The sequence below is a fragment of the Corylus avellana genome, chromosome 6, assembly GCF_965113065.1.
Source record: "Corylus avellana chromosome 6, dhCorAvel1.hap1.2, whole genome shotgun sequence".
Taxonomy (NCBI): domain Eukaryota; kingdom Viridiplantae; phylum Streptophyta; class Magnoliopsida; order Fagales; family Betulaceae; genus Corylus; species Corylus avellana.
This window is the reverse complement of record NC_142495.1, coordinates 29,422,219-29,438,483: the sequence shown is the minus strand read 5'-3', so window position 1 is coordinate 29,438,483 and position 16,265 is coordinate 29,422,219. Positions and strand designations below refer to the sequence as shown.

At 35.9% G+C, this 16,265-nt stretch overlaps 2 protein-coding genes across 2 annotated transcripts; both read left to right on the top strand.

The window, feature by feature from the left end:
• Positions 1 to 3,305: 3,305 nt before the first annotated feature.
• Positions 3,306 to 8,681, top strand: LOC132187584 (Protein kinase superfamily protein). Its single transcript, XM_059601937.2, has 7 exons — positions 3,306 to 3,751; positions 4,748 to 5,585; positions 5,870 to 6,149; positions 6,426 to 6,533; positions 6,827 to 7,105; positions 7,302 to 7,445; positions 8,313 to 8,681. The coding sequence occupies exons 1-7, from the start codon at positions 3,475 to 3,477 to the stop codon at positions 8,484 to 8,486; spliced, it is 2,100 nt and encodes a 699-aa protein (XP_059457920.2). The 5' UTR covers positions 3,306 to 3,474; the 3' UTR covers positions 8,487 to 8,681.
• Positions 8,682 to 12,020: 3,339 nt separating this feature from the next.
• Positions 12,021 to 15,264, top strand: LOC132186786 (Haloacid dehalogenase-like hydrolase (HAD) superfamily protein). Its single transcript, XM_059600848.2, has 6 exons — positions 12,021 to 12,533; positions 13,712 to 13,840; positions 13,933 to 14,053; positions 14,146 to 14,227; positions 14,578 to 14,731; positions 14,811 to 15,264. The coding sequence occupies exons 1-6, from the start codon at positions 12,240 to 12,242 to the stop codon at positions 14,943 to 14,945; spliced, it is 915 nt and encodes a 304-aa protein (XP_059456831.1). The 5' UTR covers positions 12,021 to 12,239; the 3' UTR covers positions 14,946 to 15,264.
• The last annotated feature ends 1,001 nt before the right edge of the window (positions 15,265 to 16,265 follow it).

Here is a 16,265-nt window from a genome sequence, read left to right as displayed (position 1 = left end):
TGAACTGATATTCGAACAATAATAGAATATTCTAATTGGATTATTTTAATACAACAATTTTCAACATAGCCTAATTCGGTTGGTTCATTACCCTACCCAAACAATAATTAAAACCAAAGTTTGGTAATTGGTAGTGGGAGGAGGGTCCTAACTTGGACCAAACCCCAGTTGTAAATAATAATGTGCTGAGTTGATTGTTGATACTGACCATTTTGTGAGTTTGCAAACTTCGATTCTTTATGAAAAATGTTTGTATTATTAGTTCTCAACAAATCTCTTATAAAATTATGTGGCGGTCCAAAACGAGCAAAATATGGACCGCCAGTTAATAGTTGACGTAATAAATACTATTTAGATTACACGTTAATTTGTAAATATGATAAGTATCACAAGACAACCCACATTTTAGTTACTATAGCAAAAGGTATAATACCTTTCACAACACTCCCCATTTATGTTGGACGGTTTTTATTATGGTTGCCAATTTTTTATACGACTTTCGAATTGGACATAAAAAAATTAGCGGATTAGGGTTTAAGGGTCTGACCCTTTAAATTAAATGTGTTGGGTTAGAATTGACTTATTTAGTCTTATACCCATGCCTCAACACACAATATTTAAGGCTAATAATTCTGGACACGACTTACAAACCCAACACGTAATTAGTAGATTACGGTTAAATCTTATACCCATATCTCAATAATTACCACCCCTAGCTTTTATGGGTAAATTTAGGTAAAAGCTTGCAATTCATAGCAATTTTCTGTAAACCTGGATCTTGGACTAGGGCATTGTGGATTCACCAACGGGCAGTTAATTTAAATTTGAAAACTCAAAGCAACAGTCACTGAAAAAAGAAGGAAAAAGAAAGGAATATATATGGTATTTATAATTAGAGAGAGAGAGAGAGAAAAAAAGAAAAGGGAAAAAAGAGGGTAATCATCCTCCACCCTGCTCACATGGAAAAGAGGCTAGAAAGTTGAAAAAGCTGTGTGTCTCTCACACTGGTCCTGAGGAAACACCATTATGATATGGTGGTGGGTCGTCTTACCTATTCTCACGACCCCACGAAAAGCTGGTTGCACCAAAGACATAACAATTGGACCCACCAATAAAAAAAATTCTGACCAATCAAATTATTAATGTGGCCCTACATCAGACTACGACGTTTCATTGGTTGAATTAGGATCCTATACTTCGGTTGTTTGCAATTGAATTGCAGTATAATTCAGGCAGCTGGGGTTGCAGCCTACAGGCTCACTTACTTATTTCATGCAAATTCCAATCTTGGTAGGGATTGAGATTTCTTGATATTAAATTGTTTGAATTTTATAGAAATTTGATCGGTTGTCTAAGAAAGGGAGGTTGTGGGGGCTCACGTGCCTCAACAAGTGAATTGAGCATCATATGCTATTAAAGATAACGGATTATGCAACCCCTTTTCTTAGGCTATTTAGATTTCACAAAATTAGATAACCTAATAATAAAAATCTGCAGGCATCTCACATAGGGCCGTAGAATCTATTTACCTCGGACAGCCCCAATCTTTGTAGGATTTGTAATTCTCTTGTAATTCGACAATCCAAATTTAAAAAAAAAAAATCAAATATTTTTGTGGAGCTCACTTGTCCAAACATGTAAATCTCATGTCATGACCGCATAAAACAGGTAATTTTTGCTGCCCATTTTCTTAAAATGCTTGAATTTCACAAAAAAATCAATCTAACAATAAAAATTTGCACGCATCTCAAGAAGGCCACAAAGCCCACTTAGCTCGGGTAGCTGCAATCTTTGTAGGAATTCTAATTCTTTATTATTAGATTATCTAAATTGCACAGAAATTGAACATTTTTGTAGAGCTCACTTGCTCAGAAAGAACAAGTAAGTCTCACGTTATGAGCGAAAATGATTCTCTCTAGTTGAATTCAACGGGAGAGGAGCTGGTCCCTTCTAAATGAAAGGCAGAATTGTCAAAATAATTATAAAATAACAATTTTACCCTTCTAAATGAAGGAACCGGTTCCTCTCCGGTTGAATTAACTGGAATTGATTCATTTCCTGTCATGAGTGTTTAAAACAGGTAATTATTGTTGCCTTTTTCTTTTTTTTTTACATATTTGTATAAGATGAGAAGAGGGATTAAAACTAGTAACATCCACTTTATTAAACATAATTCTAATTGATTAAGTTACTTCTTATAGACGCGAACCATTTTCTTACAATGCTTGAATTTGACAAAAAATCAAACATGTAAGGTAAGAAAAGGACATCCTCGTCCTCTCTGCAGGGGTATCCGAATTGCTTATCCTCCCTGGATTGTCGTATACGGATGACATTTATTCTTTTTAATTAATAATTTTTTTGGGTGGGGCGATGCTTTGTTGATGATTTATGCAGACCAACCAAAAAGAAGAAGACGACAAAGCAATTTTAATTTTAATTTTTGAAGCTTGTGTATAATCCAAAATGGCATAGAAAGAACATTCCAACCACAAACTTTTACAAACCAAAACATGCTCATCACCAAACGTTTGTCTCTTTACGCAATTACAAAACGACGTTCGAATGGAAATTTCCATAACGTAATAAGCTTATAATTGTCCATAAGAAAAAACCAAATATCAAAAGCAAAAAAAAAAAAAAAAAAAAAAGTATAAACAATAAAGCCAACCAAAAAAATAAAGAAAATCACATTGCCCAAGATTTCTTTCCTTTTCTTTTGCCTCACTCACATATTCTCAAAGATGGAAAGTGGAAAAAATGTAAAAAAAGAAAAAAATTGAAATGGTCCCAATTCTTATAATGATTAATGCTCCTACATTTCCAAATATAAAATGTGAAAATTACAATAAATTTTAGATTAATTGTTATTGAATTTGGATTCAATTGTAATTTTCACGGTCACATTAAGAAATATACACTTTAATTTTACTATCATAGCCACTGTCACGTTAAGAAATATACACTTTAATTTTACTATCATATCCTTGCTTGCGAAACAAGAGTCATTAAAAACTCAACAAATTTAAATAATTAAGAAAATTTCAAATAAAATAATGCTACATCATATACCCTTCATCCATTGTCCAGATAATATCAGTGTCTATTTATTAAAAATAAAAATTCACCATTTTGATCTAAAAAAATAATGCTACATAATATAATCTAAAAAAGGAAAAAAAAAATTATGCAATGATTTTCCACGTGTCAAAAACTAAAATAAAAAAGCAGTTGGGGCCCACGAAAGCAAAAACCTCAAACCCTCACCTTTCACTTTTCAAAGTCGGTAAGACACAACCCTCATGTCTTCCCATAGCTTGAGTTTTACAGCACACACATCAGAAACAGCACAAAGGAGAGAAGGAGTCGCTTCTCTCTTTCTTCATAGAAGCATGCAAACCCTGAACGATGTCATAGTTTCCATTTCTACCCTTCTCTACTCCCTTAATTCCCCACTTTTGACTTTTCGCGGTCATGGCCGTCTCGGACGTCGAAGCAGTGCTAGATTTCTTGAGGAAAAACGGCTTTTCCGAGGCCGAGTCCGCTCTCAAAGAGGATATGATTGAAAAGGGTGAACTGGGTTCTTTTGATTTCGAGAAATTCTTCTTTCCAATGGTGCCCCCGCCCCCGCCGGTGAAAATTCCGTCAAGTCTCAGGCGATCGGAGACTCCGGGTGGCGGGGAATCTTCTAGGTCCGAGGACGATGAGTTTGTCAGCTTGGGGTCTTCCACTTCGGATGTTTGCTCTTCAGGTGCTTGTTCTTTTGCATTGAGTCTATATTAGTCTTTGTGTAACAACATGCAAAGTAAGTGTAAGATTCTCTCGCTTCTTCAACTTCTTGTTGATCTTCTGTTTGGTTTCTGAGATAACTGAGGAAAATGAAATAAAAGAAATGTTCTTATAGTTCGATTATGCTAATCTGGTGTATTAATCACTTTCGGTTGAGTATAATTTTTTATTTATTATATTTTTTTTGTTGGTCCTAGATGATGAAATATATATTATGGCTCAAAAATCAAGATTTTGTTTTCTCTGGTCAGAGTAATTTATGGTTTGATGCTCATTTCTCTGTTTGGTTAACAAAGTGTTCCGATCTTAATTCCCGCCGGTGGTATTATAATATAACTTAAATGATTAAAAATTCATCAATTTCTACACTTTTAAAATAAGCGGTGATTTAGTATGCCGAGGTCGTCTTGAGTTCGAACCATGTATTTGTCATTGACCTCTCATTTCAATTAAATATTTTGAAGCTTTTGATGTAAGCATGGTTTTGTGAGAAAGCACACAATTGAGACTCTACTTGAGCCTTCATAAGACAAGGTTGTATTTAGTACTGTTTTTTTTCTAATGAATTCTCAGCAATCAAATAGGAATCGTTGTACAGCACTTAAATTGCTGCTCTCTTGGTCGCATTGGTAAACTTCATTGGTTTCATTATTTCCTCATGTATGTCAAGTTGTGTATTTCTCATCTTTTGTTAGGAGTAACATGAAGTAAACCTAAATTAGTTTTAGTAAACTGGCCCGTTTTGATTGTGATCCCACTGTACTATAAGGCTAGAGTCATTCTTTTTCTCCAGAAATGGAGTAAATTAAATTTCTCCACTATCATTCTGTCACTACCACTTTCTTTTCTATAATTACCCAATTGAAGAACCAATTCATTTGTCAACACTTGCTGCTTCATCACCACAGTGTTTGTTGGTAGTGCATTGCAGCACTCTCAAAAGTTTTTGTTATTTCAGGATTCATAAACCCATATGGAATTCAGTCAACATCCCAGGATAATTCTGAAGCTTCATCAGAGAATTTATCTCAATTTGACACAGCACGCGATTATCATGATTTTGACATGCAAAATGACCTGTTTTGGTATGATGAGAAAGATGATAGTGACTTCATGACTCCCTGCTTTGAAGGGCCGGACTTCTTTGCCTGTCCAAGTGAAGATAAGTTTGTCACGACTTCAGAGAACGAGAAGCAACATGAGAACTCACTGGATAAGAAATGTCTTTTTTACCTTGCTCCCCTGAATGATGAAAATGAGGTTCATGTGGTGGATTATTATCATTTTGATAGAAATTATAAGCTTGGAGGAGGCATTCAAGGGGAGACCAAAGGTGTTGCTGCTTATGGTTGTTCAGACCCCTTTTGCAAATGCGGTGCAGAAGCTGGAGGATTTTATGATGGGACTCCTGTAGAGCACAACTACCCAAGCTCTAAAGAAACTGATTTGAATGATTGTCAGTTAAAGGTTGCAGAGGATATTCCCACTGATTGTGACTCTGCTGCACAACATAACATAAACAAGACTAACTACTGTGCTAAAGGGGGTTCCCCAAAAGACTGGGTTGGAGGGTTTAAAGGTTCCCCTGACTTACATGTTAAAGTTGCTGAGAAAGATTTCATACCAAATGGAATTGACAGCTTTGAATTTGAAGAAGGTGGAAAAGGAAATGCAGAACCCCACGAATCTGACGCACCTGCAGAAGGGGAGGATGTTACTGATGAGCTTCTTATGTATAATACTCATGATGATGAATATGAATTATTTGACCTAAAATTCATACACAGAAAAAACAGGTTCGTTGGAAATCGTTTCATTTTTGCTTTCGGTTGCATCATGGTTAATTCTTAGTTTCAAGTCCTCAAGAAATTTTTCTTTGTTTCTTGAGCAAAGGTGTCACAATTTATCTGGATTGAAATGACTTGTTCTGACTTAGGAGCATACAATGCCTTTTGAAGTTTGATTGTAGTCACAAATGCTTCATGCCATCAGTTCTCTATTTTGATAGAGATTTGAAGCTTGTGTATTTGCAGGTTGATATGTAGCAATCAGTTGTACTCACGTATTATGCCATCTACAGGACTGGATTCGAAGAAAACAAGGATCTGCCTATTGTGCTGAATACCGTCATTGCAGGCAGATATTATGTGACAGAGTACCTGGGTTCGGCTGCTTTCAGTAAGGTTGCTCAGGCCCATGATCTTCACACAGGAATGGATGTTTGCCTGAAGATCATTAAAAATGACAAGGATTTTTTCGATCAGAGCTTAGATGAAATTAAACTTTTAAAGCTTGTCAACAAGCATGACCCTGCCGATGAACGCCACATTTTACGTCTTTATGACTTCTTTTATCATCAGGCATGTCCAGTATTCAAATAATTCATTGTGTGTTTGTTTTAGTTGCTTAATGTGACTGAAAGATTACAAATGTAATTTACTGTACCTAATGTTCAAAACCATATGATTTTTGTATGTCTGCTTTTGGGTTTGGGTATGTATATAGACATCATAAAAAGGCTAGGTACGATAATCCTGTTAGAATGATTGATTGCATTTTTTACAATAGCATGCTATTTATTTATAATGTAGCTCTTAACGTATTGTAGAACTTCGTTCTTGGTGAAAATAATGCAGGAGCATCTGTTCATTGTTTGTGAACTCCTCCGGGCAAACTTATATGAATTTCAGAAATTCAATCAAGAATCTGGCGGAGAAACTTATTTTACTTTGAGCAGATTGCAGGTTTGTTTATTTGGAAAATTTACTTCCAGTGCCTTTTCTGTTTGATTTCTTCTGTTAGTTTGTTTTGTCTAGACCTTTAGTCTTAAGGTATGAGTGCCTTGGCTCAGACAGTCCATATTTCTGACCCAGGATTTATAGCTCTTCCAAATGAAGACTTTTTGTTTGTTAATGTGCAGTTATTAGCCATTTTACTAGCATGGAAGTTTCAGCTGGTTGAAGCATATATTCAAATATAGAAGTGAAACAACCACCATGAAACTTAACTTTATGCTTCAAACATTTCCTCTTGACAGGTCATAACCCGTCAATGTTTGGAGGCATTGGAATACTTGCATCACCTGGGAATTATTCACTGTGATCTAAAGCCAGAGAACATTCTTATCAAAAGTTACAGAAGATGTGAGATAAAGGTTATTGATCTAGGAAGCAGTTGCTTTAACACGGACAACTTGTGCCTATATGTACAATCCCGTTCCTATCGAGCTCCTGAAGTAATCCTAGGCCTTCCGTATGACCAAAGGATTGACATGTGGTCTCTTGGCTGTATCTTGGCTGAGCTATGCTCTGGGGAAGTATGTCTTCATTTTGCTTTGTCTCTGTTATTAAATTAAAGTTAGAATGTAATAGTACTATATGCTTGCTTTTGAGTAAAGCCAATTTCAGTTCTCTTTGTAACTGTTGATTCTGATTTTTTGTTTGCTATCAATATCAAGAAATGCATCCTCTAATTAGTGAGATATTCTGTGGGCATATATACGTGTTCACCAGGTGCTGTTTCCAAATGATTCGGCTGTAATGATCCTTGCGCGCATGACTGGGATTCTTGGCCCTATTGATCTGGACATGTTGGAGCAGGGGCAGGAGACACACAAGTATTTCACAAAAGAATATGACCTTTATCACATAAATGAGGTTTGGTTCCCATTTTTTCTGTCTTGATATGTGAAGTACATGGTTTTCTCTGAACAAGATATTATGAATTTTGAGTCTTGCTTGCAGTTGTGACACATGACATGTTAACTCATTCTCTTGTTTAGTGAAAGAGCATTATAAATCCAAAGTTGAAAACTTGTTATTTTTCATGCCACTTGTTATTCATTTTATTTGAATTTAAATTAAAGAGAGCAGTTTTGGAAACTTATGCTTTCTGTCCTTTTTCCCCCCAAATAAATAACATGAAAATACCCTTCTATCATTAAAAAAAAAAAAAAAAACAAGACGGAGTGGCCTCGAGCCACCCCTCTTGTGGTAGCTCACAGCCACCCTGCAGCCACCCTTCTATTTGGGGTGGCCACCCTGGTCAGAGGGAGTAGCTTCACGGCCACCCCCAATAGAGCGGCATGGCTCTATTGATATCTTCTCAAAACAAATCTTAGGTTCTGAAATATTTTCTCAAAAAAAAAAAAAAAAAAATTGATAATCTTAAATAGGACTAATAATATGGCTGAGAGAGTAGTATTTTGCCCAAGAAGAGGCTACAGAATGAGGATCTCTCTTTTGGAGTTATGAAACTATATTAAATTATGACGTATAACCAAAGAAGAGGCTACAGAATGAGGATCTCTCATTCTTTATCTGTAAAAAGGCAGAAATACTTCAGAGAAGTAGTATATATTTGTAGACTGTTAAATTCTTTTTTCTTTCTTTTTAATGTAGAAATGCAGAAATACTCGAGAGAAGTACTATTTATATATATGGTGATGGATTGAAAGTGTGAACCTTTTCCTATTAGTCAGTAAGGAATTACACTTGAGCTCACATATGACATGATGTGTTCAGGAGACAGACCAATTGGAATACATAATCCCTGAGTCATCCCTGTTGGAGCATCGCCTGCAGGTTACTGATTTTGGGTTTATCGACTTCGTGACAAGCTTGCTTGAGATCAATCCAAAGAGGCGTCCCACAGCAGCTGAGGCACTAGAGCACCCATGGCTCTCCCACTTGTACTAGGCCGCTTCTTGCTGAAATCTATGGAGTTCTTGTCGGATTATTTATGTCAGTTTTGGCCTCTTAACCCGGATTGCGTTTCAGATTTCAGTTTTGTTTGCGCATATGTTGTTACATGGGCTTTTTTGTACTGTACATTTAATTTATTAATTCACACATACGTACTTTTTGTACAAAGCTTCTGCTCAATTCTTTTCACCCTTGGTTGATGACTATGAGGGTTTGTAAGAAGTTCTTCTTTAGAGCTATTTGTTCTATGTGCCTACTCGTCCCATCCAAGTCGCAAGCGAGGAAACGGGACCGAGATTCCTTGCAATCGGGTAGGCGTTTTGTTAGGCAACCTATCTATTGAATTGCCTCAAAAACCGTCATTTCCAACTATCCATTTCTTCGCGGCTTGCCAAGAAACCATTGGTTGGACTATTTATTTAGCTCTTTTTTTTTTTATCATTTCTTTTCTTTTCTTTTTGTAAGTTTGAAGTTTGTACTAGGTCTTTGCTGAGCACATAAGCTCCTCATTTTGTATTGTATATTTTTTTTTTTATTAATGCAATTTGTTTTTAAAAAAGGATAAAGGTCCACTTAGGATAGGTTTCTCACTCAACCTAATCTATAATCTGAATGCTTTATGACTACCATGATAAAGACACGGCTTGGAAGCACATGTAATTTCATATATACCAAATTCATGCACGTCCAAGATAATGGTCAGCTCAACTCATCAGAGGTTTCTCATTCAACGCAACCTTTGATCTTTATTTATACACTTATCGTACACCAAGTACTAGAAATAGTGAAGATAGAAGATTAGAGAAGTTCACTGAAGTTCAGAAAACAAATTGACAAAGTCTAAGTAATGGTGTATTAATGTATAACTGATGAAGCGTCATCCCTTTCTTATATAGGCTGCTTGTTCCCGTCTTCCTTTGGTTGGGCTTTGGAGGAGGTTTTTGGAATGATAAAGCCGTTATTTGACCTAGTGAGAGAGAGAGAGAGAGAATTAGTTAGAGTATAAAATAGAATGAGTTGCGGCTTTGAAGTTGAGTCATGAAGGAGGCGATCTATAGGCCGGATTAAAATGTCTTGGTACTATGTATGTGCATACTATTAAGCTATTAAATACTAATAGATTAGTGGAGCCGCCAAAAAAGATAAATGGTTACCATTGGGTCAATGTCAATAGAGTGAGCTGTCGTAGATGTCGACTGCGAAGCGTGGTGGTATGTTACAATCCTAATGTCCCTCATGAATTAAGTTTAATCTTGACTATATGTATATAAACTCTTAGACACTCTACCCATATAAACTAATTTTCAAGAATAAATTATACTCAAAGTTTGTATAATTGATCCACAAAATTTCAACCAGTAGAGATAAGTTCTCAATAGGTGAGTCTTAACCCTAAGGGGGGTAGCTATACCAATTTTATTTTATATATAATAAGTGCATGGTATTGGGTACGCTCGAGTGTAGCATATCATCTCCCTCCTATGAATCATCACTAATAATTACCAAGGACAAAGTCTTAAAGAGGGAAAGATTGTCTCTTCTGATTGGCGGATTCTAAATCCAAAGCCTCCATCTTCTTTTCGCTTTCCTCCTTTTGTCCCTAAAATCTTTGCAACCCCACGCTTCCCTGTAGCGCGTGCAACTCTTCCTCAATCATTCCGCAGCCCCGACCCCATCCATCTTCCTAGTCCTACGCCAGCTTTCACATATTTTAATAATAATATTCAGCTACACAAAAAGGAGCACGTAAAATGAAAATCAATTATTATATAATTAAAATTTGATGTTATTATATATTATTTAATTTTATTTAACCTAATTTAAATGAAAATTTTGTCCAAGTTTATTGAATGTTTGAAATTTTAATCGAACTAATATCTGAATTGTAATTTAAAATATTTCATAATCAAGATTATTGGGGAGTTTTCTATTATTTAAAAATTAATAAAATTCATACAAGTTACCTTGAGAACTAAAAATCTATTCATACGAATCAAAGGGAAAGGAAGTATCTTAACACTAAAAAGACTCATAAAATGGAGTTTTATATTGAAACTATAAAAGATAACACAATATATTCCATATAAAAATAATAATTATTAATATTACAAGCATATATTGCACATTGTTTTCATGAAATCATAATATATGAAGACAAATGAATTTAGTACCTAATAAAATCAATATATCAAGTTATGATTCTAAACGTGCACTTCTCATGAGTTCATATATTCCATTTTAAAAAAAGAAAAAAGAAAAAAAAGAGTTCATATAATATAATGAAAAATGCTAAATACTATACCATAATTCAAATTCTATCACACTAGACTGATGTGGTAGTGCACATCAGCCTCTCTTTTTTTTAATTTTTTTTTTTTAATAATAGCTAACATCAACCTAATTAAATGGGGAAAAACCATAGCCTCTCTCTAGTCCCTCTCCGGTGAAACCCTGAAGAGGGAGGGATTTCCATCCCTCTCTCTTCCCCCTTTTTTTGTTCTTTCTTTCATTTTCTTTGCTGTGGTTTGATTTTGGAACTTAGCAGCAACGTCCAGATTCAGCAACAGTAGTAGCCGTCCCTTCTACCTCGTCTTTTGGCTTCTCCTCGCACTTGAGTTTCATTGATATTTTGTTGGGAAACTTAGATCGGCTCCTTGTGTTGCCGATCTACTCTTTTGCCGCTGGCCTAAGCCCGTACGTGCCACTACCCACTTATCCCCAGTGTCACTATGCCCTGTAGACACTAGACTTTTTCTCTCTTCTTTTTGGCACGCGTCAGATGTGGTTTGTGTGCGCCGGAGTGTGAATCTTGTGGATCTCACGCGCTTTGTGCATGAGCCTCACGTGCTCGTTTTCCTCTGCCACTTTCTTGCTCGATCTTGCCATTGATGCTGGTTTTCTTTGTTGTGTTATCCTAACCTTTGAGATGATGAGTGATAGTTTCAGTGTGAGGGATTTATCTCACGACTGGGTCAATAAAGCTTGTTTCTTTATAAATAAGACTTATCCATGTATTCAGATCTAGTCTGCTCAGAATATATCTATCCCTTATATGAAGTGTGCACACGGGTTGGATCAGAGGAGGTAGATACTTTTTTATTGTTAAATTTTTAGTGTATTTACGATTTTGTACTTTTCATAGTTTTTAGTTATGTTTTTTTTTTTCTGTAACAGCTTTATGCTCTGAATCTCTTATTATAGAATGAAGATGAAAGAATTCCCTTTAAAAAAAAAAAAAACTAATTAAATGAGATTGAAATAGAAGTGTAGTATGTAGATAGTAGCATTGCACATTTTCACTAATAAAATACATTAAGAGTTATAAAAGATCTTAATTCAAAATTATAACTTGAAAACAAGAAATAGAATATTGTAAGAACAATAAAAAAATTTAGTTTATTAAATTAACATTTCTCTTTAAAATTTAGAATGCTCAGACGCACCAATCCATTTTTGTCCTTAAAATAATACTGGGAAATGGTAATTCAAGCAAATATCTCAACAAAAATGAAATTAAATATTTCTGGGCGATATGTCCCGCTCTCCTCAACAGCGCGTGGCCTTGCGTCTATCGTTCTCGAGGAGAACCATGACTACATCTCCGAGAAAGTCAGAGAGACGAAGCTACAGAAGCAATTAACGAACATATCCAAGGCTGCAGACAACGGTAAAATCCCAATAATACTTCTCTCGCCTTCTCTTGGAGCGAGAGAGAGAGAGAGAGAGAGAGAGAGACACTCTTTCGCTATGCCCATGACCGAGTTGACTCAGGCCGAGGTGTACTCGCCGAGGTCTCTGCAGGTATGGCGGACACTCCTCAACTGGTTTGCCTTCTTCTTCCAGATCTTCTATCAGATCCTCAGAGCTCTTGGTCACCACCCCATGCTCTCTTCGGCTTCCTCCTCTTCTTCTTCTCCTTCTTTCAAGCCCTTGCCGGTCGTTGAGCTCCCGGACGACGACTCTCCGCCCACCTCCGCCGTCGAAATCCCCACCGCCGCCCCCCCAGACTTCGATTCCGACGACCGGTCCGAGAAGCTCACGGTACGGCCTCGTCACATCTCTTCTTTTTTTTTTTTTTGGGAAAAAGTTCCTTTTTTTTTTTCCAAGTTTGAATTTGATCTGGCTTTTCGAGTGTTTTTTTGGTTTGTTATTTTTCATTTACTTCTTCTATGTTTACTTCTCTTATTCAATTGGATGATTGGATTTAAATTGTGTAGAAATAAACGGTTAAAAGCATTTCTTTTAAGCGGACAGGATTTAGTTGTTATATTAATAGCAAAGGATTTTAGCTTCCTAGGAGATTTTAGGCAAGTCTTTTTGCATGGTTCTTAGGTGCAAATTGGGTAAGATAATTGATTGCTTTCTGGTATATAAAGACAAAAGGCGTTGCTTTATATATTACTTAGAAGAATCGTTTTATATTTGGATTAGAGTTAAGTTCTGAGTTCATTGTGTTCATATGCAGGGAGCTTAATAAACCCAAACCCAAACCCTTTTGTTTTAAGGTCCAAATTTTAGTGTTGTGCTTGGGATATATTGAGGACAAGAAGAGCCACTTGATTTGGGCATAAATTAGATGTTAGTAGTACTTTGTGTTTGGTTTGATCTTGTGGGTGTGTTGTAAATTTCCACTATGGAATGATCAAAGAATGCCCCCAACTCATTATCTTGCTTCAAGGAATCTTAGCATATCAATATCTGTGGTATTTTTTTACCGTTTCCTGTCTGCTACCTTGATTCTCTGCCGTGTGCATTTAGTTTGCTTCCCATCTATGCTTTAGCTCTGGTTTCTTTTTCTTAGAGATCTTTAGATGTAATAATGTGGTGGAGCTTTGCTCCTAAGTGAACTGATAATCAAATTTGAATGATAGAATTTTCTTTTTTGTTGTTGACTTTTGACTTCTGGTTGTACTTTGTTGACATGGGAATTGGGATTAATTTTCAAATTTTGGGAATTTATGGAAAGTTCATAAATTAGGTGTAGGTGTACAATGTTTTGACAGTTTTAAACTTCGGATGTCCAAGTTTTTTTAAGAAAGTTTAAGAACACGAGGGCAAAATATGCCAACCTCAATTAGTTTAGGTAAAGCACTGCAATTGAGCAAAAGAGAGCGGTAACATAGATTTTCTATCATCTTTGTTTTGAGTTTTTTTTTTTTTTTTTAAAAAAGGCTGCTACCTGCTTCTATAGATATGGCAACTGACAAATTCACCTGCAGGTAGTTCTTGACTTGGACGAAACTCTAGTATGTGCATATGAGACAACCAGTTTGCCAGCTGTTGTTCGTAATCAAGCAACAGAAGCTGGGTTGAAATGGTTCGAACTCGAATGCATATCTTCAGACAAGGTGCTTTGCATAGTAATCATTTTGTATCTAGTTGATTATATAACAGTGATTCATATGAAAATATCTTGACATCTATATATTGAGATTTGAAGGAATGTGAAGGAAAACCTAAGGTCAATTACGTTACAGTTTTTGAGCGTCCGGGATTGGAAGAATTCTTAAAAGAAGTTGGTGAATTTGCTAATCTTGTACTGTTTACTGCTGGTCTTGAAGGTTGGTTATTACTTAAAATTTATAGACTTCCTTCCCACTTGTATTTTTCCCCTTTGCTCTTTTATGAATGGTATCTTTATGAATTCTCACAGGTTATGCTAGACCGCTTGTTGACAGAATAGATAAGGAAAATCGATTTAGTCTTCGACTTTATCGGCCTTCAACAATTAGCACGTAAGTACTGCTTCCTTCCTTTCTGGTCCTCTCTCCCTTCCACCTCCTCCAGCCTCCCTTTTGTAATTCATAGTCAATAACCGGGGAACCTTAATGTGAATTTTTATTTGGTATACCTGTCTTTTTGCTGCTTTTGAAAAATCGTATCAATGTCTCACTTCAACACCTTTGTCTTCGTCCTACTTATGTTTCATTTTCATTATTTTCATTAAATCCAAGCTTTTGGTGAAGTGTGAGGTTTTAGGGTGAATAGTGCTATAAGGTTGGAAGAATGAAGGTTCAAAAGGTCCATTGAGCTCAAAGTAAATTTGGTTGAGTTTGGTAAAACCTTTGATTCTGCAAAATTACAGGGAGTATAGGGAGCATGTGAAGGATCTCTCCTGCCTATCAAAGAATCCATGCCGAGTTGTTCTTGTTGACAACAATCCATTCAGTTTCTTGTTGCAGCCACTGAATGGAATTCCATGCATTCCATTTACTGCTGGGCAACCACATGACACACAGGTACCAAGATTTGGATTTGATATCATTTTAATTCCATCATCTTCTCTCCACTTATTTTATCGTTTTACTTGGTGACCAGCTTCTGGATGTCCTCCTTCCACTCCTAAAGCACCTCTCTCAGCAGAAAGATGTGAGACCTGTGCTCTACGAAAGGTTCCATATGCCTGAGTGGTTTCAAAAGCAAGGAATCCCTAATTCTGCTTGGACATTGTAGAATAAATAGTGTGTGATAATGAAAGCCGCCATTCTTTGTACAATATGCTACAATTTGTTTGTTCAAAGGCAGCATCTCATAATTGGACTTCAATTTTTGTATAGCATCAATTTGTACACAAGAGGTGATGAAGGCTCCCCCTTCAAAGGTTTATCAAAAAGGTTTCAAACTTTGCAAGTCATGGTCACATGTACACCATTAATGTATTTAGATTTGTCAAAACTCTGATTGTTATGTTACTTCATTTTTAAGCTTGTGATCCTCTTGATTGTTCATGTAACTTGTCGGATTAACAAGAGTAAGTCTATTTAGTTGACTATTATAGAACTATCATACAATTTGATGGAACGACAATGAAAATCAGTCCATGATCAGTACTAGTAAAGAAAAAAAAATTTCAAGTATTGATTTTCACTGTCATATTATATTAGTTGTATAACAGTTGTATAACAGTCATATAACAGTTTACTAAATAACATTACTCTATAAATAATTTTCAACCGTTTATTTGTCCCCTACAACATTTCTTAATACTATAAGAAAAAGAGTAATGCTAGAAACTACGTTTTTATCCCACTACTATTCAAACCCTTAAAAAAAAAAATCTAAAGGTTGATGGCATTGTTATATCAACCAGTGAGATAAAAGTGTAATTTTTAGCGTTACTATTAGACAAAACAGAACCGACAATTGTTTTCTTTTACATGTGCAGTGCATGTTATGAGATGTGGATTACATGAACTTGCGATAGTTATGGGATGAACCAAGAGCTGAATGGGACTGACATGAGAATTGCATCCATAAGATGCATGCCTAATTTCACATGCTTAGATTTATCTCTACAGTCTGTTTTTGAAGTCTATTTTTGCTTTGTCTTTTACCAGCCAATATTCAAAGCACCCATCTCTTTTTTCTTCTTTGAAAGTAGAGGTGGTCCTCATTGGTATGCAGGTATTAATGGTAACCCTCTTAGTGAAGATAAGCCAAGTTGCCCAATCTTAGCCTGGAGACCATATGAAGATTATGTTACTATTCATATTACTTAACTACAATTCTAATCATAAAAGCTTTTGGACACCTCCACTTACAAGCTAGTTATCAAAGACGAATTTTATTTGAGGTTTATATTATTTGATATTAAAGCCGCGGTTGAGAGCATAAGATTAGCCCAAATGGCCAAATGCCCAATTTTAGCCTGCAGACCATACATGGTGTGGGCTAAGAGCATACATAGACTAATCCCAGAGTGCTTCCAAGAGCTGCTTTTCATATCCTACTAAAAAATTCACGCCTTGAGGCCTAATCAGGTCTCACTGCCCT